Source organism: Triturus cristatus, chromosome 7, assembly GCF_964204655.1.
Source record: "Triturus cristatus chromosome 7, aTriCri1.1, whole genome shotgun sequence".
NCBI lineage: Eukaryota > Metazoa > Chordata > Amphibia > Caudata > Salamandridae > Triturus > Triturus cristatus.
The window spans coordinates 705,325,246-705,348,413 of NC_140590.1; the positions used below are offsets into that span (position 1 = coordinate 705,325,246).

The 23,168-nt window shown below is 46.1% G+C and overlaps 1 protein-coding gene across 2 annotated transcripts in view; it reads left to right on the forward strand.

Annotated features, from left to right (window-relative positions):
- The window catches only part of KIF19 (kinesin family member 19), a 275,355-nt gene that overhangs the window by 98,149 nt on the left and 154,038 nt on the right, over positions 1–23,168 (forward strand). For both annotated transcript variants that reach the window (XM_085617363.1, XM_085617364.1), the window contains exon 3: positions 5,103–5,213. In XM_085617363.1, the coding sequence (XP_085473489.1) occupies positions 5,103–5,213 (111 nt within the window). The remainder of the gene's footprint in view (positions 1–5,102; positions 5,214–23,168) is intronic.

Sequence of the window (23,168 nt, forward strand, 5' to 3'; positions counted from 1 at the left end):
AGACAGGAGCAGCTGATGGTAGCAGGCATTTAAGTCTAGCTTTTCGAACCACCTTGAGCTGTTCAGGTTGGCTATGATGGAGTACATTGTGAGTGTTATGTGGTGTTACCGCTTGATGGCACTGTTTGGGAGACACATGTCGATGCAAAGGTGTATTTTGCCAGGTTGCTTCAGCTTTTCGTCGATCACCATAAGGGACACCCAAGGCGTTGGGCCTGACACTTTCTCAATTACACCCTGCTTCTTGAGTTTGTTGAGTTCTTGCTCAACCAGTGGTCTTAGGTGGAATGGGACTTGGCGGTGGTGGAGTGCCACGGGTTTGACGGATGGGTCAATATGTAATTTGACTGGAGGGGCATTTAAGCATCCCAAGCCATCGAACAGACCAGGGAATTGGTTGAGTAAGTTGTAAATTTGGAGCGCTTTCACGTTTCAGGCAAACACGAGGCCCAACTCTTCGGTGGAATGGCTCCTCAGTAGCGTGTCGGCATCTTTGTCTACTACGTGGAATGTTGTTGTGACTTCCTGGTCATTGGACTTCAACTGTATGGACATGCGTCCTTGTAGGGGTAGTAGCAATTGGCTGCCATAAGTGAAGATCTTGGTCTGTGACAGGGTGAGTGTTGGTTTGCATCAGAAGTTGTTGTATTGCTCGATCCCCATGACATGTACTGACGCTCCCGTGCCAATTAGAGCTTTGAATTCAGACTCAGCGATATGGAGAATGCACCTGGGTTGAGGCATCCGGCGGTGCTTCAGCTCGCTCGTGAAAGAGATGAGGAATGCCTCTTCTTCTTCGTTGGGTGATGAATCGTCACGCCGCCGATTTGTCATGATGTACTTTTGGAAGTGTCTGACGTTGCTGGATCATTCAGGGATTGGTGCCAGATAATTTTGGATGACGGTCTTCCACCTCTGGACTCTCTTCTCCTGTCACCCCCTCAGCAGACAGACTCAAAGTGGTTACTCCTTCTGCAGTTTAAGCATGTGCAGCCTTTGGCGGGGCAGTCATCCAGGAAGTGTTCTTCGCAGCCACAGTAACCACAGTAAGGCTTCACCAGTGAGGGTCTACGTGTCTTGGTTTCGTTGGCTCTCCCCTGTGTGCATATGGCATCAGCACATTCCATCTTGATGACCGTGGACTTCTCAGGTGCCTGCGTGATAGTGATGCCCATTTCATTGGCCCTTGCGGGAGACAGGTGCAAGGATTAAGATATTGTCTGGATTTATATTGGGTTGTCGTAGAATGAGACCTCTCAGAGTCTTATTGCAAAGAGTGCAACTTACTGGCAGCTGGGTGTGGCACTTGCCGGGCATGCTACCGCAAATTATTGCATGCGGCAGAATACAGCGGCAGCTGGTGTCGTCCTCACGGGGGTCAGGGCTACAGGTAGGGACGGAGTTACTGCCGACTGCAGGAGCTGAGCAGCAACTCGGATCGACGTGCCGGTGGGCCTCAGGGAGGATCGATCGCAAAATGTTGTCACATTTGTTGCGCTTCAAAGACAGAGGTCAAATGTCAAGCTATGTCTTCTGACAAATTGCTACTTTTTTACATGGGACTGGTGTTTACAAACTCCTCTCAATGTTCAGTCATTGAAAGAAAAGTATGGTGAATTATGTGACAGTACAGGGAGAGTGCATGGAAAGGCTGTAGGATGCCATTTTTTTGTAACACCCAACAAAATGTAAATTCCTGTAAAATCTGAACTGTACATATTCAGAAATAATGAAAGCAAAAAAGGACATTTTTGTTGCAATTCTGAAGTGTGATGGAAACAATGATTTTAATAAGATCAATAGCAAACCAAGACACTTTACTTGGTACAGCTCAAATGATAACTATTGTATTGCATTGTATTGTATTGTATACGGTATTTGTAGAGCGCAGCTATCATCCAACGGGTATCTTGGCACTGTTACATGAATCCTCATCAGGCAGTGGAGGGAAGAAACGGGCGTAAACTAACAGGGCAGCTCCAGAGCTGTCAAGCTCTGCGAAACAGCCATGTTTTGATCTTCTTCCTGAACTGTAGAAGATCATGTAGCTGTCTAAATTCCAGAGAGAGGCTGTTCCAAAGCTTGGCAGTGGCTGAGCTGAACGCTCTTCCTCCTGACTTAGCTCTTCGAATTTTCAGGACTTTCACCAAACAGGCGGTGGCAGAGCGGAGACACCTTGTTGGAGTGTACCATGTGAAGGTATCTTGAAGAGGTATGGGTCCCAGGCCATGAAGAGCCTTGAAGACCAAACACAGAGACTTAAACTGGACCCTCTGCATTATAGGCAACCAATGAAGCTCTGCAAGGGCCAGTGAACCTGACAAGCGTCGTGGTTTCATCAATGCCAATTTGGCCACCACGGTTTGAACTCTTTGGAGGTGCTCAATCAAGAATTTAGGGGCCTCTAACAGTAGGGCGTTACAGTAGTCAAGTCTACTGAGGATGATACTACCAACAACCAACACTCTGGCCGTCTTTGGCAGCAACGGGAAGATCTTCCTTAATGCTTTAATCAGGGAGAGACAATTCCCCACCACCTTATGTACATGCATTTCCATGGTTAAGTTCGCATCAAGCATCACTCCCAGATTACGTACTGCTTTAGCCGGAGCCAGAGTGGATGTGGATGGAGAAGGCCAGAAATTGTCCGGAAAAAGGGGAGGGACTTTTCCCACAGTGCAGTATAAGCCTTCAGTCTTATCCGAATTGAATTGAAGTGAGTTAGTTCTTAACCAGTGGGCAGTATCCTGCATGCAGGCATGAAAAGCTGCTAAAGAAATCAACTGATTTCCCTCTACGGAGAAGAAGAGTTGGGTCTCGTCGGCCTAATTTACCACTTTCACACCATGCGCCTTCATAATTCCAATCAAGGGTCTCATATAGATATTAAAAAGAATAGGGCTTATCGCCAAGCCCTGAGAAACGCCATGGTGGATGTTGGAAAACTTAGACTGATACGGCGGAAGGGAGACCGCCTGACATCTGTCAGATATATAAGAGCGAAACCACTCTAAGGCCGTCCCTGACACCCCGACTTCTTCCAGCCTGGTCAGCAGAATACAGTGGTCGACCGTATTGAAAGCGGCAGACAGGTCGAGCAAAATAAGAATGCCCGATTGTCCCCTGTCTGCCCGCAATCGGAGGTCGTCTAACAAGGTCACTAGGGCAGTCTCAGTTCCATGGCCAGGTCGAAAGCAGAACTGAATGTCGTCCAACCTGGAGTTAGATTCCAGGAACTGAGACAAGGTATTGCTGACCAGTCGTTCAATGATTTTAATCGGGTAAGGTAAGAGAGAGATTGGCCTATAGTTCCCAAGTGTCGTTTTTTTCAAAAGTGGAGTAACCACCGCCCGTTTCCAACATGCTGGCACTGCGCCAGAGGTTAAAGAGCTATTACAGATCTGGTGCAGAGTAGGAAAAAGCTCTGGGCCCAGCTCCTTCCAAATTTTGTGAGGGAGAGGGTCTAAAGGGGACCCCGAAGATACACTCCTAGCAATTCTGTTAAAAATCTCCTCCGAAAGTGGCTCAAAATAACTCAGAGAGGTCAGTCGACCTGACTTTGCCCTTTTATCCTTCCCTAAATCTCGTGTCTCCTTGATTTTAACAGTGAAGTCTTCTTTCTTAGAAGAATTATTCCTATTCAGTCCATCAATGATGTTGCTTATTTTTTTTCCATGAAGAAAATCGCTAAGCTATCACACAAAGCTTGGGTTGGCATAATTTTAGACTGTGTACATTCCGGGACATTCATGTCCTTCACTATTTTGAAAATTGCTCCGGAGTTATGTTAAGAATTTAGGATAATATTAGCAAAGTATTCAGATTTGGCCAAATCGTTTCCCTTCCTATATTCCACTATTGCAGCCTTCCAGGAGACTTTATCCTCATCCGAGTAAATCTTCCTCCATTTCCGCTCAGCCGTTCGGCAAATCAATTTTAAGGTTTTCAGATGATCATTGTACCAGCAAGCTGACGGCCTGCCAGTCTTCTTACAGTTTTTAAAGGGATAATCTGGTCAAGTCGACTTTGAATCTGGTCACAAAAGTCCGTATAATTGTCTTCCACTGTTCTATCATTATTAGAATCGTTTCCTAAGGAAAATATCGAGGAGTAATCGGTCTTTTTTTTTAGAAGTCCTCTCCAATCCCTGCTCCTAAACATCCTTGCTTCGCTGGTGGAAGGCCGAACCCTTCTAGGGTCAAGTATCTGGAACTTGACCGGGTGATGGTCGTACCAGCCAACTGGAAGGATCTCTACTGCTTCCACAGCCTGTTCCTTAGAAAAAAACAAGTCCAGTAAATTTCCCCCCCTTATGGGTGGCTTCAGTAATCCACTGGTGTAATTGCAGGCTCTCACAAGCCTGAATAAGATTACTATATCCAGAGTCTAAATTTCCATTGCACCATAGATTAAAATCACCCATGAGAAACATGTTGGAGTGGGTAATTGCAGATGATATCTATCAGTCCCTGCAGATGAGGTGAACTCACCGCTCCTGGGGGTCTGAAACCCGTTTTCCACACATTATCGTTTGTATGCAATATAGTTTTATCAGTAAACTGTATGTCTGTGCAAATTTTGTGAACATTACAATGGAAAATGTGTTGTCTGTAAATGGCAGTGCTTTACCACACGATTAGTTACATAAAAAATTGCCCGCCTCATGTTTAAAGCCGGGTCACAAAAGTTTGTCGTTCTAAAAATCATGGTTCTGAAAAGTATGGGAAGCATTGGTCTAACCTCTCTCTGCCTGATCACGTCAGTCCTTGCTAGGCACTTTTATCTCACCACTTACCCGCTTGGTGCTAGGTTTAATACAAAATCATGTAGTGTTTTCACCCCTCTCACCACTCGTCCCTGGGTCCCAGTTTCATCACTTGCTGCTTGATGCCTGTGCCACCTCTCCCTCTAGTTCCTCATGCTGTGTCTGAAAGGAGGGTTCAATGGTGTTACCTCTGTCTGAACTTTGACTCCCTTCCACCACAGTTCTCACCTTGGTGTACTCACTGGCCTCACTTTTCACACACTGGTGAATTCGAACTTCTGACTTCCTTGGTTTGTATCACTCATCTCCTCACCTCTTATCCTTTGATCTCTTACAGATGGTGGTGCTCATGGATCCACTGGAAGACCCTGATGACATCCTTCGTGCTAATCGCTCCCGGGAGAAGTCCTACATGTTCGATGTAGCCTTCGACTACACAGCGACCCAGGTGAGCAGAGGCGTAGACCACAGTGAGATATTCTCTGTGGTGATTAAGGGGTTGCATAGAAAGATCCGAATTACCACTGAAAAGAGAAAAACGTTTATTTTTTGGGGTGCTCCTATTAATGGGCCAGGATAACCTGACTGCCTCATTGTTTTCCTATGGTGTGTTTTACTATTTAATTGATTGTTTTGGATTTTAGTAAAGCATCCTCTAACACTGTTTCACAGCCGTTTGACTCATCCACCTGACCACTAATACAAATACATAATGATTGATCCCCACAGACATGAAGTGGAGCCAAAAACCCACTTTATTACTCACATTGCTACTTAGCTTCTCACTCACCAAGCTGCTCCTGGCTTGCTCAATAATAACAAAAACAACAGTTGATGGACAGAATGCAGAACAATGTCATACATTCACCCCAGTACAGAGATCTGGGCATAAATCCATCGCTTTTTTTGCTCACCATGCCGTTCCATTTGGAACCCAGCCATATGCAAATCAGTCTTGACCCTGTGCCTCATGGGTACAGTCCAGCCCGAACTGCCAAGCCAGGCCCTCCCTGGACTTGAAATAAGCATCCTAGGACCCGTTTCGGGGTTTCACCCCTCTTCAGCCAGGATAGCTTGATTCCAGTGGCATGTGGAGCATGGGACCCACATCTGGGCATACCCTTCCCACTCTGGGTTACAAATGCAAAAACAACAGTTGATGGACAGAATGGAGATCAATGTCATACATTCACCCCAGTACAGAGATCTGGGCCTAAATCCATCGCTTTTTTTGCTCACCATGCTGTTCCAGTTTGAACCCAGCCATATGCAAATCAGTCTTGACCCTGTGCCTCGTGGGCACAGTCCAGCCCAAACTGCCAAGCCAGGCCCTCCCTGGACTTGAAATAAGCATCCTAGGACCGGTTTCGGGGTTTCACCCCTCTTCAGCCAGGATAGCTTGATTCCACAGATATGAAGTGGAGCCAAAACCCACTTTGTTACTCATTGCTACTTAGCTTCTCACTCACCAAGCTGCTCCTGGCTTGCTCAACAATAAGGCAGTTCACATATCGAATCACATACAACACTGTGGTTTCGGTGCTCTCTGCAGCCCAAATTTCCTCCTGGTGTCACTATTTAAACTGCTGTTTAAAGTCTAGAGGCACAAATAGTCCGTACACAGATATTAATAAACTTAAACTTCTTGATTCTTCATCATTGTTATTCCCTCTCTTCAGGCTGCATTAGAAAAAAAAACAGCTACAGCAGACACTGGTTTTCCTGCCCATCCACTTTCTCAAGGTTATAACAATCATAAACATAAATTATTATCATGCACACTCTAGCTCACAATGCAGCACATCCGAAAAAAACACCATCTCTTCCTCACCTCTTTACCATACCAGGTGGAAAATGAGGCTTTAGAGGCCAGAATTCCCTCAAGCTGGAATTCCCAAAATTCAGAACTGCTCGCACTTTAAAGCAATCCTTTTCACGTGTCACCACTAACTTTTCAAACTCCCTCCTCTCTCCCATGAGAACTCAATACTCCTTTTCATATCTGGTGTGATCACTTTCCTTCAGAATTTAATTCAGTCTTCTGGACAAATTCTTCTTTGAGCAAACCAAGGAAAATTGACTTTTCAAACTTCCCACAATCATATTTACATATTAGTGCACATTTCATCTCCGTCGCTGTAGATTCTCATTGTTTGTTGATATTCAACTCATTGTAATCTGTTGTTCACAGTAAAGCACCCTGATACTACCAAGTGCAGCATTTGTATTTCTACGCGATACCTCGGTGGACGTGTGCAGATCTACCAGATACAACAGTCTCCTCATTGCTCCGTGATGGTACATATACATTTGTGATGTTCCTAAATGCTTCTGCTGGTGCCTGTGGTGCCCCGGGAGTGCTTTATTGTTTGCAGTCCTCTGGGTGCCTCAATTGGTGCATGTGTTACTTTCTGGTATTTCCGTATCTGCCATGCTCCCAAACACTTCAACATCTGCACTTCTTCCAGGTTCCTCAATTAGAGTCTGCAGCAATCCTTCATGTCCTAGTTGGCATCTGAAGTGCTCCCAAAAGACTTAGGGGCCGATTACAGTCTCGCTAGGAAAACCCTCAGTACGACTCTGATCCAGAGGGCTTTCCGAGCGAATCGTGCACCAGGAGTCCGAAAGAGCGAGTACGATGCATTCGTATGCTGACGGACTCAGTTCGCTCAGACTCCCATTGAACTTTATGGGAGCCTGTATACTGGGCCCGTACACGGGCTCCCATAGCAAAAAGGGGTGGGTGGGGAAAAGCGTACACCCTGTGGCGGGCACCCCACCACACTGGGCATGCTTTGATCGGGGGGACCCATGGGCACCCCCTCGTGACAGATTTGGAGGGCCCTGGGTGAAGGGGGAACTGCTATGGCCCTCGAAGTATGATTCCGACAGCAGTTTCATCTCGCTAAACGTACACCCTGTGGCAGGCACCCCACCACACTGGGCATGCTTTGATCGGGGGGACCCATGGGCACCCCCTCGTGACAGATTTGGAGGGCCCTGGGTGAAGGGGGAACTGCTATGGCCCTCGAAGTATGATTCCGACAGCAGTTTCATCTCACTGAGACCGAGTCGATGCGGCTGTCCGAATCATACATTGTACTCACTTGGTCGTAATCCGGCTCCATTGCGAGACACGATTCGTCTATGAACGAGTCATATGGAGAGGATCGGGTTCGGAAGTGATTCAGACGACGCGTACGCGATATTCTCATCGTACTTGGTCATTTGGACCTGTGTACGATTCAGATCCGGGAAAGCCAAATCCGATTCGGAGGCCTTCCTAATGACTTCGTAATCGGGCTCTCAGTTGGCATCAGCCAGGTGCTCAAGGCTTTTTTGGGGCTGGTGCATTCCTAATGTATCAGTTGAAGTGTGTTTCTTGGAGCATTCAGTTCTCCTGGATATATGTAATTTACTTATTTAAGTACTAATGACTATACACCTCAGTGTGTCTGCAGTGCTCCTAGATATCTCTGTTCACATCTTCTCCACACCAGGCCACCTCAGTGGTGCCTTCACTACCCTGGAATTTCCTACTTGGCATCCGTGCTCCAAGATACCTCGAGTTTCCAAGTATTTTTTTTACAAATATTCTAGTAGGGGGCTACACAGCCCCTAAATTCCTCAGTCACTGCTGGTGTGCTTCTGAATGCCTTAAGCTGGTATCCACATCATCGCGTCTGTGCATCTTCTGTGCTTCTTGTTGCTTCTTTGAGTGCTGCAGTGAACCAATATACCCTATTTGGTGCATGAGGTGCACTATGATACTTGAACTTGGTACTTTTATAGCCACTTCAGCACATATGCAAATGTCCTGGTTCCCTTGGTTGTTGTCTGAAGTACACCCATGGGCCTCAGTTGGTGTATGCGGTGCTTCAGGATCATCACAGCCATATCAAAACATCCGTAATTTACCTGGTTGCCAATAGCGCTTTAGGAGGCCTCAGTTACCACTTTAGTTCTTCCAGATACTACCTAAACTGACACCACAGTTCTCCTGAATATTTTTGTGGTTCTTAGGTTGGATACCTCATTTGGTGCCTGCAGTGCTCCATGTTGTCCTGTTTGGCTCCTGCTGTGCTGCAAAAATCTTCAGTTTTCATTGCATTGCTGTAGGATACTTTGGTTAGTATTGTCACTGCTTCTTCAACACTTCTGCAATGCTTCTGGATGCATCAGTTGGGGTCTGTTGTGGCGCTGGAAGTTCTGGTTGGGGTCCGTAGTGCTTTTGAATCTGTCAGTTGGTCAGCCCAGTAACTGGTCCCAGGATGCTTAACTGACCTGGCAGTTTGGGGATGGACTATTCCCATGAGAAGCAGGACAAGGACTGATTTGCATATGGCTTGGTCCAAACTGGGGTGGCACAGTGAGCAAAAGAACAATGGATTAAACCCAGATCTCTTGACTGGGGGTGAGTGGATGAAAAGTTTCAGCACTCTGGTCATCTTGTTGTGTTTGCTATGTTTGCCCTAAGTGGCCAAGGGTATGCCCAGACATGGGTCCCTTGCTCACTTTGTCACTGGATTCAAGCTAGCCTGGGAGATGAGGGGTGTTACCCCGAAACCGGTCTCGGGATACTTATTTCTGGTCCATGGAGGACCTTGCCTGGCAGTTCGGGCTAGACTGTTCCGAAGAGGAGCAGGGTCAAGAATGATTTGCATAGGGTTGGGTCCAAACCGGGGTGGCATAATGAGCAAAAGAACAATGGATGAAACCCAGATCTCTTGACTGGGGGTGAGCGGATGAAAAGGTTCAGCACTCCGTTCATCACCTTTTTGTGTTTCCTAAGTCGGTAAAAATGCACACAATTACACCAAATTAGGCTTGCAGTACTCCAGGATACCCTAAATGTCACTTGCAGTGCTCCTGCACTGCCCCTGGATACTGATTTGATATCCTCACGACCAGTGTAGTTTCCCCAGAAACCTCACTTGACACTGGGGTGCTGTTGGGTATTGCTGTGATGCTAGGGGACCTCCAGATTCCTCAGTTGGTGCTGCTGTGCTCTTCGGTGGGTCCTTTTACCCCACAGTACTCTTAGATGCCTTTGGTTTGTGCTTGCAGTCCTTGTGTATGCCCCGGTTTGTCGCCGCAGAGTTGGCGGCTCGACTGTCGCTCCCAGTGGACCGGACTGGCTCTAGCAGCGTCTGAGCGTTTTCTGCAGGTAGTTATTTCATTTAAATATTTCCAGGAACTCTTTACCCTGTGGACTCCGTCTCCAATCCTGTTGCTATTGTTGTCGCCACACATACACTTCTGTGCCTCCCTCAGCCCTCATATTCATGTGATATGTTCACGCCACAGTGAGATCATGTGATATGTTTCCCAACCCTGGGTCAGCTACTGTTCCATCACACCCTGGGACCAGCAGTGTTCAGAGGGTTGGGCACTGCTCAGTGTTCCTAGTAGTAAAATATCGGATTATGTGTCATAATGCTCATAGTTATCGTCAGAAAACATTATTATGTTTTTCTTCATTTCTCCACTGACTCCCAAAGGTAAATAATAGGAATCCGTGTAATAGGTTCCTACTTATGTGCATCTGTAAGTGACAGCAAACTCACCCAGAGGGAAGAATTGACCTTTATGGTTCATTCCACTACGTCTGGGATAAATTACCACGAACTATACGTTATTAGAATAAAGCAAGCCATTGTATAGTTATAAAATGATATATAACATTTAAGCACAAAACATTATGAAAGTCAGACTAAGATTCCCCCTGTCAGCATTAAAACAAGTACATATGTCCTCATTAAGGCCTTGTAAGCCCCGTGAGGATCAGCCTGCCATATTTAAAGGTCCCACCCCCATGGAGGAGATTTTTCACTCAAAGTACTGCCGCTGGCGGAATGGGGCTGCATTCTTCTATTTTTAACAAACAAGTCCCTTTCCACCCTAAAATCAAGGGTTTGTTACAGAAAAAACAATAATAAATGTCCCTTACATACAGGGAATTTTCTCTTATTAGGTGGGTACTGTTATGTCGGAGGGGCGAGGTAGCAGCCCTCCGATACAGTGTTTGGTGGTGTGCTTACGGCCTATGCTTTAAGGAACACACGGAGCCGGTGTTGGGTTGCCTGTGTCTCCTGAGTAGGCGCGCCCAGTGACGTCACGTCCACGGCAGCCAATTTATTAAACTAAGGTCACATGACCTGGGCCATACTATCCGGCCACTCTGTGGTAGGGGTAGACACGGGATGCCTCTCCCTCCGATCCAAGGTCAGGACGCCCTGCGGGACGCACCCATTACATCATGGGTGCGACACAACATTCCTCCTCAAAAATAAAACTTCAAACTGACACCTTGTACGTTCAATGCAATGACACATCAATAATTCAAAAAAGGTCCCCATAGAAGTTAGAACAGTCTTGCGTGCAGTAGTGCCTCAGCTTGCGAGTCGGCTTAGGGTTCGGTCGGATTCAGTACTGGGAACTTCCATGCCCACTCGGCCCTTCCTCGGCATCCCCACTCTGAGAAGGGCCTTAGACCTCGGAGGGTCCCTCAGGTACTTCAGCGTCAACCACAGGCGGGACTGCATTGTCTGGATTCAGTTACGTATCCTGAGGTCTGCTTTCTCGGTTGGATTCAGCGGGTTCGCTTGGTCTGTCCTCTTCTTGTGGGGAACCTCCCCAAGACGTGCTCGAACTCTCCCCGACATCAGACGATGACGGGACCACGGAAGGATGAAACCTTTTGAAATGTGAAATGTTCCTGGTCGTTGTTTCACCCCCTCTCCTGGCGGTGATCTGGGTGCCTTTCACATGGATTAAGATCCAGGGTTTTCTTTCATACAGAAGATTGAACTTGCTGCCAGACATCCGGTTCTTTAACAACACCAGGTCACCCCGTTCCAGGTGTTCCTCCCGAGCCCTCTGGCGCTGACTGACTTGAGCATGCACCCATCGTCTCTGTGCATCTATCCGTTCATTGCTTGCAGATCCCGGGCACCACTGCGGGTGATGAGGAATGGAGTCGGTGATCACCCGACCCATCGACAGGTGCCCTGGAGCGAGCCCCGTGGAGGTATGAGGGGTCTGCCGGTAACTCCACAAAAACTTGAAAATGGCTAGCTCCACTGGCTGTTGTCATTCATGGGCTATGCGTATTACCTTATTCAAAGTCCGCATAAACCTTTCCACCTCCCCGTTGGCTTGTGGCCAGCGACGGGTGATTCTCCTGTGCTTGATGCCCAACGAGGTCAGGAATGTGGCCATTTCTTGCCCCTGGAATGGAGGACCATTGTCGGTTCTCAGCTCCTAAAAAATGCCATGAGTTGCCATCACTTTCTCTAGATTACCTCGGTAGCACTCAGTGTGTTGACGATTTCCACCTCTGGGTAATTGGAGTGATCATCAATGGCCACAAATGTGTGTCTCCCATGCGGGAGACTCCCGAAGTCAAGGCTGACACACTCCCAGGGACGCAGGGGCCGAAGCTCTGTGATCACGGGATCAGGCTGAGGCGCTTCTCCGGTCACCTGGTACCACTCGCGGACTGCCGCCTCCCCAAGCTCGTCCATCAGCGGAAACCATACTTTTGTCCGCAGCCTTGACTTTGTTTTGACCATTCCCTGGTGTCCGATGTACGCAAGTTGGACAACTTGGGCGGTCAGAGATGACGGGATAATCAGATGATGTCCTTGCATCAGGCACCCTGTAGCATCTTCCGTTATCTCTGCCGGATGTGATAGAGTCTTTCTAGGATGCGTCGCGTGTCAGCAGTAAGTATTTTCCACTCTTCTCAGGCTCGGTGCCAGTTCCCACACTTCATGGCTTGTTTGACTCTCTGCAGGCACTCATCTGTGGCCATTTCTTCTCTCAGTGCGTCCATGGAGAGTGGACGGGGGCAGGACCTGGCGTTGACACAGCGGACATACTCCCCCATGTCAGCGGCATCCTCCTCTTATTGGGCTGTGGCTGCCCTCGGATGGCGAAATAGATAGTCCGCTGGATTGCGGGATCCTGGCTGGTATTCCACTCGACAATCGTAGTTCTGCAACTGCAGCATCCATTTCTCTATCCTGGGAGGAGGCTTTGACGATGTACCGGAGAAGAGAGACAAGAGGGGTTTGTGGTCCGTGGCTACCACAAACGGCTTGCCGTATACGTAGAGATGGAAATGGCGGCACACCCAGTGTATAGCTATAGCTTCTTTTTCTATCTGAGAGTATCTCTGCTCGGTATCATTGAGAGAGCGGCTTGCAAAAGCCACCGTGGCCCAGTCCTCCTCAGCATGACGGCGTTGCATCAACACGGCTCTCAACCTTTTTGGGCTAGCATCTACTGCGACCAGTGTCATCTTCTGCGGATCAAAGAATGCCAGGGTGGTGGCAGGGCCTCCTTGATGTCCTGGAATGCCTTGGTGTGTTCCTGAGTCCACGCAGCTGACAGGGCCTCCTTGGAATAAAGGGTTTTATTTTCTTGAGATGACAGAGTGTAGAGGGCTCCATTAACCAATTTTTTATGTGGACATTGAGAGTTAGGTTATTATCGATGGAGATCCTAAGAGATTTTACTGAGTTGGACAAGGAGAGTGAACAGTTGCGGGAGTTGCGTCACTTTTGTGACACACTCTAGTATTGCGTCATTTTTGCGCCTACAGATACGTCAGAAATACTGCCGTATCTGTAACTTCTTGCAACATGATGCGTCTTCCTGTAAATATGGCGCATCATTGGTGTCGCAAGGAGGGCATAATGAACAGTGACGAATCGCTGTTTTCTCGCAGCGATGTGTCACTTTTTATAAATGATGGTATAAATGTTTTTGTAATATGTGACCAGCTCCCTCCACAAAATTCCCCTTCCCTGTCAATGGGTCAACTGGAAACCAAAAATAGCCATGGAGATATTATGGCAAGAGAGTGCAGCTACTTCATTCATTTTTTCTCCAAATTGTTCTAGGCGCGATCGGAGAGCTTCCTCTGAACACAGCCATATGAGGAGCATATGAGAGTCACTGCAGTTTTTTATTTTCCTTGGCACTCTAAGGTGCATAATAGAAGATGGAGGTCTCTTTAGAAATATGACTGTGCTAACTTAGTTAAACTGAACTCTTTGGAAACCCAAAACACTCAAACATTGATGTCAAAGGTCATGAACCACTCGGATTAACCCGGGAATGCTGAACAAATCTTATTTTTTTTATATAGGACCTCCACTTTGTCTTAGTAAGGCCCATTCTCTGACGATCCGTGTGTTTACTCCCATGCAAGATGGGTAAGGACTTTTTGCCAAACAGAAGGTACACGGCGAGCTGTTCTATGTGTGCATTACACCACTGCGCACACCCTCATTACTGGTGTAAAAATGTGTCTGATTATTGAGCTGTAACAGGCAATTAAAACTCATACAAGTCAGGTTCTGCTGGACATAGCCATATTGAGACCCCTTTCTCTGGACCTACATCACATGTAATCCAATAATCCAGTTTGGGCTGACACTTCAACTACGTTTAGGTGTTAATAATCTGAACAGAAAATTGTATTGAGTATATTCTCAAATCTGTAACTTCTTCAAAGCCTTAGGGCCTCCTTTAGAGTTTGGTGTGGTGGAAGCTCTGCCATAAATTGGCAGAGAAGTCATCACATCAAACGTGTTGTTCCATTGACTCATTAAGACTTGGGGAAACTGCTGGGCTTCCAAAGCAGAGTTTCAGTTTGCTTCACCATGAGAAACCCTTTACCTGGCAGTCCATCATCTACTGGACCACCTGGACAAAGTGGCTTTTGCCTGTCCTGTTTAGTGAATGGTGACCACAGTGATTTTACTATACAGGGCCCCAATCTGAAGCACGCAGACCCCGGAAGTAAAATGTGAAAATGATTGCATGGAAAAAAGAGGAGGTATCCTTGGACTCAGCTTAAAACTGCCTGACGGAGGTTTTTAAATGGTTAGCGCTGGCCCAACTTAATGTAACGAGGATAAGTCTGAGGTTCTCCTCTACGGGTCCTTCCAGCAGAATTTTAGGGATGACCTGTGGCCCGCTGGCTGCCCTATGCCAAAAACCATGGATAGCCCAGCAAAAAACTTGGGGGTATGGTTTTGCGAGGACCCCAGATTCCTAACACAGATCAATAAATTGGTGGGTGTGTGTTTCGGCACATTAAAACTCCTTAAGAAATTTCTGCCGCTACTGCCTAAAGCAGCAAAAGAAATGGTGACCCGCGCGCTCATTCTCTCGCGGCTAGACTATGCCAATTCTCTCTACATCGGCCTCCCCCGTTACCAGCTAAATAAGCTACAGATCATTCAGAATGCGGCCGCTAGAATGCTCCTGGGTATTCCGGGTAGCTCCAGCATTAAGCATCTTCTTCACGATTTGCACTGGCTTCCGGTTGACCAGCGCATTCTGTTTAAAACATTGACCATTGACCATGGCCCATGGCGCCCTCTACAAATCAGGACCTCTATACCTCAGGAGGTGCTTCGATTTCTATGTGCCATCTAGACATCTCAGGTCCACGGGACAATGTCTTGCGGCTATCCCACGTCACCGCCTCGCCAGAATGGGAGGTAGCTCCCTCTCTGTGAGGGCAGTTATGGCCTGGAACAGCCTACCTTTTGAGCTTAGGAACAACCACGACCCCAGGCTGTTCAAGAAGCAGCTAAACACCTTGCTCTTTGTTTAGCCTGCTAGCCACATCTACCACATCCGCTCCCCTCTGAACAGGCTTCCGCGCCGGGACACTTCCGAGTATCCGTGCGCGTTACAAATGGTGGATAACATAGCATAACATAACATTGCGTGGAAAGAGAGAGAGAGAGAAGAGAGAGAAGAGAGAAGAGAGAGAGAGAGAGAGATTTTTTTTACCACAAAACAGAAGAGAAAGCCAAGCAGGCCAAGAAAAATGGCCGCCAGCTCAGCACTGAAGAGTGATGAAAGTGTATCCACTGCACTGGCAAATGTACTTTCATCATAAAGCTTCTTGGCAGGCAGCTGGGGATCAACATGGCAAGCTTCTCAGCCAGGGAAGCAGAGGCCAGGGCCCTCAATGACATGGCAGGCTAGTGGGCACCACCCAAATGTTAAATTACCCGTTAGTGACGCACTTCCCTTTGAAGAGAAGGTACTACTGAACTTTAACTGATCCTTACTCCTACAGCTCTAATGACTTACTGTGAATGGACTCTGCTAGGGTTCCCCTGCTCTTCCTCTCTTTACTCCTGGTGGGGCTACCTCCTCTTTCATATCTAAGGCGAGATATCTTGGGGAGAGGATGTAGCCTTATGGCTAGAGCGGTCGACTTTGAAGCTGGGGAACCGGGTTCAAGTCTCGGCAACAACGCTGAACATCCTGTGATTCTGGGCAAATCACTTAATCTCCCCGTGCCTAACAAAAATGAATGTGTCCTCATGTAACGAAACTGGTGCTATGTAAAGCACTCTGATCCCCGATATCTTCGGGTCTAGTTTGCGCTATATAAAAAAATAATAAAGGCCACTAAACACACTCATACATCAGGTCCTGTCCGTCCTCTGATATTGCATTACATTTCTTCAGACTCACACTGTTACATTGATGAAAGTGCTCTCTTAGGTAAGCAATCCAGTAGCCGTAGGTGTAATTAAGTAGATTTATTAGTCATAAGTTAGATGGTAAAGAAGGCCCCACCGGGAGCAGCATCCAGCTGCTCAGCCTCACTCACTCAAACTGACCACACATTCAAACCATGCATTCACCAACATTCTGATGACATCACACACACAGGCTGAGCAGCAGGGAAGGAGAAGACCAGAATATAACACATCTCCCTCCTTTAAAACAATGAAAACAAAAGAAAACAAGAGAAAATAAACACAGTAAGCCCTGACGATGACAAGGTCAGGATTTCAAATAAGCATTAAACAAGAATGTATGAATGACTACCAATAAAATTATGGAATAGCAATACAGCATAATATCAGAACTCAAACAGTGGAGAATAAGTTAAAATTGAATAATTAATAGCATCACACCCAAATAAACGAAAACACCACTCACACTAAATTCCAAAGGAAGGTAGGACGTCGCAACTCGCACAAAACATGAAAAGAGGCATAATATCAACTCGCACGAAACCAATACAAAAACATCACATGACTATACAATCCAACAATTCAATGCAGAAACATCACATGACAACTCAATCCGACAATAACCAATGCAAAAACATCACATGACAATTCAATATGACACTCAACCTCACATAACCACCATCCCACATCAGAAACCAAAACCCTAAATATCACAAATCATGCCAGTTGGCCAGACCAGCACGAAAAGCGATAAACAGGGAACCGAAGCTAAAAGAAATGGCGCCCCAAAGAATAACAAAAATAGGAACGCAGCAGTTCTAAGCTAAACAACACACCCACACAACACAGTCCACAAAACGGGGAGTATGACTCCTTAGAACACACACCAGGGTAGAACACACGGCATGGGGTATATGACTCCCCAAAACACGCAGGTTAAATGACTTTTCAAACACATACCAAGGCAAAACACACACTTTAAAGGGCACCTGACACCCAACGCACGGGGTACATGACTCCCTGAAACTCACGCCAAGGCAAAAAAACACATATCAAGGGGTACATAACTCCCCAACGCACGGGATACATGACTCCCCGAAACGCACCTAAAATAAAACACACAGCACAAGGTACATGACTCCCAGTGCACAGGGTACATGACTCCCCAACTTAACGTACTCAAGTTACAACACACAGCACGGGGTAGATGACTCCCCAGCGCTCAGAGTACATGACTTCCCGAAACGCACACCCAAAATAAAACATACATTACGGGGTACATGACTCCCCAGCGCTCGGGTACATGACTTCCCGAAACGCACACCTAAAATAAAACATACAGCACGGGGTACATGACTCCCCAGCGCTCGGGGTACATGACTTCCCGAAACGCGCACCCAAAATAAACAGAATAGAGACTATATGACCAGCCAAATGCAAATGCCGACGCTAACCAATTGAACAAAGCGCGTACATCATGGTACAAGGTAATTAAACAGTACTAGTGTTGTTACTGATCCGCACACACGTATAACCTAGAAAATACTCAACATGCATAACACAGTGGCTACCAATACCAAACATGTATTTGGTGATTGATCAATCACCCGAACCCACTGCCAAAATAAGATATATTCACATTCATATTAAATATTGGCTGATAGATCTTGTAAGATTTTACCACAGAACAATATACATTAACAGTGCATACTTTCCTCTTTGTTTAGCACCGTAACTATAAACACAATAAACTAAAATAACAGAAAGTAGTCACCGTTGTCGTCGCTGAAAAAGTAGCTCGAATAAAATCCCCCCCAGTAAAACAAGTTGAAACAATCTTAGTAGGATCCATCAAAATCCACAAAATGGCAGTGTTGTCCAAAAATTTGATAATGTAACTGTTTCTCGCAAAGGCAATGCATTATTAGAAGATAAGTTAAGTATATTGCGATCTCCTAGGTAAAACCAACTTGACAGAAGCACCTTGTCTTGTCTCTTTTCACGCCACATATCGTATGGAATTCCTTTGCAGCAAAACATTGAAGCAGAAGTACAAAGGATCGGTGCTTAGGTTACCTGACACATCTATGCAGCGCTCATTGCAGTACAAATTGTTCATTGACATCCCTCGCAGTGGGCATACTTCGCAGCTCACACGGTTTGGCACACTACTAAGTGGTGCTCAGTGCTTCACAGATGGAAAGCTCCAAACTGGCGGCACGCTGAATGGACGCCCGCCGGGTGGCTCCAGGCGTGTTTATGAGTGACAACGTCAATCGGCATCGCGATTGTAGTGGAATTGCTGCGACGTCAGAGAAGATACCTGCCCGTGCGCACGGTCATTGTAGAGCAGGTAAGGGCGCGCGGTCCGTGCATAGCACGCGCCTCCGTTTTCAAAAATTGCAACAGACCACTACTATTTTATAACAAAACACTCACAGTTAAGCACTTTGATGGTATCGAAAAACAACTGTCGCAGGGTGTCAATACCGGTACTTGCAAGGCGTCTCCCAGAACACAGATTTTTGACCTGTCTGCAGCGAATTAAACAGAAAAACAGAAAACAATGCCCCCATTTGTAGATGAAACACACTAACACGCAGCCAGTTCATGCAGCAGAAATCAGATAATTCTGTGTGTGCTTCCCACATGTATGTAGATCATTAGTAGAAAGGAATTCAGGCATAATGATGTTCGGGAGCAAAATTCGTTGATGAAAGAAAGGTAAAACGCCCTAGGCAAATGACTTTACTAATCCAGAGAATAATGCAGGCCCTTTGACGACAAGGCACGTAGATTAAGCATCCAATGTTTAACCTGTGCAAGTTCCAAACTCAGGATAACATCTTCCACGGCGTATTTTTGCATTTAGAATCGCTACAGCAGTAAGCAGCCAAAAGTCCAATGTTGGCGGGTTTCAAATTTCAGGCCACACACTGTCAAACACTTATAAGATTTTTTTTTTTTTGTTGAAGTTGAAAATGTCAATTGACAAAACAGGTTACAAACCAATTGAGCCACACAACGTCCAACGCTCAAAACATACCTCTATGGGCTGTCTGCTGTAGAAGGCACCGGTGGGGCATCCAAGGCGTTGGTTAGCTTTTCTCTTCAGGCTCAGCTGGCTTCTTTGTGCAGTATCATCAGTTTCTCAACTTTTCACGTGTGGTTCTTTATTTCCAATCGTCGCCACTGTTACATTGATGAAAGTGCTCTCTTAGGTAAGCAATCCAGTAGCCGTAGGTGTAATTAAATAGATTTATTAGTCATAAGTTAGATGGTATCAAAGGCCCCACCGGGAGCAGCATCCAGCTGCTTAGCCCCACTCACTCAAACTGACCACACATTCAAACCATGCATTCACCAACATTCTGTTGACATCACACACACAGGCTGAGCAGCAGGGAAGAAGAAGACCAGAATATAACACACATGATGACCGAAACTGTGTTTGTTTCCTCAATGCTGCTGAAACTGTGGAATCCCGGTAGCTCACCGGAGAGTCTATTAACCTTAGGGTACACCTCTTAGCTAGCAGCAATTTTACTGAGGAATGGGAGCTGGTTTACTGAAAACCTTTCACATCTTCAGGAGCCGGGGACATTTCTCCTGATATGGCTGAGAGAAGCCCTGGGTAACTCGAAACTATGAGCTAACACAAGAGGCTACCTGAACAAAGTTCCCTTTTAGGGTTTCCTACATGCAACTGCAGTTCCTGTCTCCTGTCCTCTCTGGTCAGTTTGTCACCCTCAATCTTTCTCCAGTTGTGAGTATTCCCTTCAATGATTCAAACTCTAATTTTTCTACAGCCACATCTCCAGCATTCCTATGATTTTTTTTTTTTTTTTTTTTTAACATGTTTTTTATTGCAACATTTTCAGCAACATAACCATCGGGGCAACCGGCACCCCCTACAATCTCCGGTCATATTCCTCGGTTTAGCAACGCACACAGCCATTCAGCCCACATCCCGGAGGCCGGGCGGCGTAGATGGATAGTTAAGCAATGGAACACAACTATCGCCTCACAGCGGTGCCTGGTGCATGCCCCATGGGAGCCTCTGCTTTTCTGTCCCACCAGCTACATTCTTCACCCAACTCAGTGTAGCATTACCCTCCCACCGCAGGAACTCCCCCCCCTCCCAGCCCGCCCCCCCCAACTGCTGCTGCTGCGGGCCCCTCCAGTGGTCCCTAACTCTAGTTCGTGCCAGCTATCTGGGGTACATCTATTGTCCTCAGCCTCAAGGAACTCCGTTCTCCTCACGCTCCCGTTCCGCTCGCTCGAGCCGGCAATCCTGCAGGGCCTGCTTGATCTGCTCCCATGCCCTTACCCACTCCAGCCCCGCTTCATTGTCCGTCCTAATCGCTTGGCGCCTTCTGACTTCACTCTCACATCCTGACCATTTTAGTAACTCGGAGAGCCACCGCCCGATCGATGGGCCCTCCCGGGACTTCCAGTGCCACGTAATCTCTCTCTGGGCCAACATAAGCCCCAAGTCTACCCAGCATTCCTATGATGACATCACAGGTGCATCAGCTGGGGTTAGCACTAGAACAGTCTGCAACTTAATGCTCCAGTGATTGCTGCCCTAGATTACGTTGCTTATTAGCATTAGAACTGACGGAGCAGTGATTCCTATGTAAACTTTTGATTTGTTGTTCTCCTAAGTGATATGAGAGACTGACTCAAGGAAATTATGGGAAAAAGAAGAGCTGAAAAGATGTTGTCAAAAGGCGAACTTTACAACACAGTTCTCAAAATGATTTGGCCAAAAATGTGTAAGTTTTACTAACAGTTCAAAGATTTATGAGTTATTCGGACACTTCAGTATCATCCACAATAACTCAAAGTAGGTTTCTCCATAGCAGTAAATGATATACCTATAAGAAACCTTTGTGCCTGGAGCAAAGAACTGAATGCTTAGGCAACTTACTGTGCCGCAGGAGAGACAGTACCTCATGGATTAAGAAACCACTGTTTGTGGAGTATGGAGCAATATCTTCAGTGGTGGCTAGATTTTGAGGAGACAGGCATGTTATTAAATAAAAATCCATTTCGTAAAGGATTTACCATGAAATTACAGATATTCATGTGTGATCAGTTTGTATCAACTCTCAGCTATTTGTACTCAGGTGACTGAGTGGTCCAGTTGATTTAATATGCAGTTTTGCCTCCTCTTTCCAATGAATTATGGCGATGATGCATTCTTCCAAACATATAATGTGAACTATACTCCAATGCACTCTTTTCCTGGCGCTAGAAACATATTTAAACCAGGACTCTTCAACTGAACCATGAGTAATGAAGGGCAGTATAATGCTGCAGGACAGATGGGTGTGTGTAATTTTTCGTAAGAGATGCACAGCACATCTCCATATGGCTGGTTTCAAAAAGGCATATTTAATGCAAATTTAGGAGAGGAACAGCAGGTGCCAGCAAGGAAGCAATAGTGTGAAGAATCTGAGAGTTGAAAATGTGCCCTTTTTTTGTAGTGTCACCCAGTATGTTTTTTACCCTTTTGTTGAACCCTGCTTTTGCTGGCTATAAAACTCTGTGCACTTTATCCCTGCTAACCAGGGGTAAAGTGCTTGTGGTCCTCCTTTCAACTTGGTAAAATTGGTATACACCTGATGTAAAACATGTCTCAGGCCTGCCAGTGTAGCCTGGCTGTGCAGTTTTAAAACTGCAAATCTGGCCTTTCAAAATAACCTCTTTTGACATGCCTAAACCTTCCTTTTAAATTATTTATTAGTTAATAGGTTACCCCTAATTAGGTCTTACTGTGCATAAGGCAAGGTGCATGGTATTTAAAAGTAGGACATGTAGAAGGTTAATGTTAAACGTGTCCTTATAGTGAAAAGCCCTAAAAGCTATTTTCATTGTAGCAAGGTTGGTTGTTCCATTGGAAAACACCAGGATGAAATATTAAATTCTAATAGAGCACCTGGGAATGTGACTATCTAGAGAAAAAAAACTATTTTAATAGTGATTAACATCTAATTCAATAGTGAAGTCAGATTGTTTTCTAAATATTGCTCAAAAGCAACTTTTGAAAAGTTTCCTTTTCCCTACCTGAAGTCCATGGAATATAAATCTGCATTTTACTCTCCAGCTTCTGCTGGACAGTAATTAGCAACTGAATGATGCAATGACTGCAACAACAACAAGGTTATGGATGAAATGCTTGAACCACTCGGGCCTTTCAGGCTGGACTGTTCCCATTGGAGCAGGGTCAAGACTGATTTGCATATGGCTGAGTTCAACCTTAGGTGGCATGGTGTGCAATATACTAATGGACTGGGATGCAGCCTGAGTAATTACCAGTTGCTGAGATTATTTGAAACATTCCATCAATAACATTTTAAATACTTATGTGGGGTTTTTAATATGACCCTTGGGGCATATTTCAAAGAGGCCTCCCCTCTTACAGGTAAATGTTATCTAACACTTGGCCAGGGCCCTTTTTTGTTCCCCCTAGCCAGTCAAGCTCAAATCACAGTGGGCCTCTTTTTGACATTACATGCTCACAGCCTGGTTGACTGATCGAATGGGTTTACATATAACATTTGGGGTGCATTTCAAAGGGTGAAGGCAGGATGCCAAAATAATTCTTGTGCACCCCATGTCTGTTTGCTGAAAACGCAGCTTTGTTCTTCCTGACCTTTATCCCTGAAGTTGTTGTGGGTTCAGGGACTGCCACAAACTAGATTTCTAGGATAGATGTGGGTGGACATCAGGATTACCAAAGCACACTTTCCACACACACCACTACCCTCGGAACTCAGAGACCCCATTTAGTGTGGCAGAAGACTTCAGTCATCTTGAAAAAGTGGGTAAGGGTAGCCCCTGAAACCGTTACCCAATTCGTTATGGCATCCAAA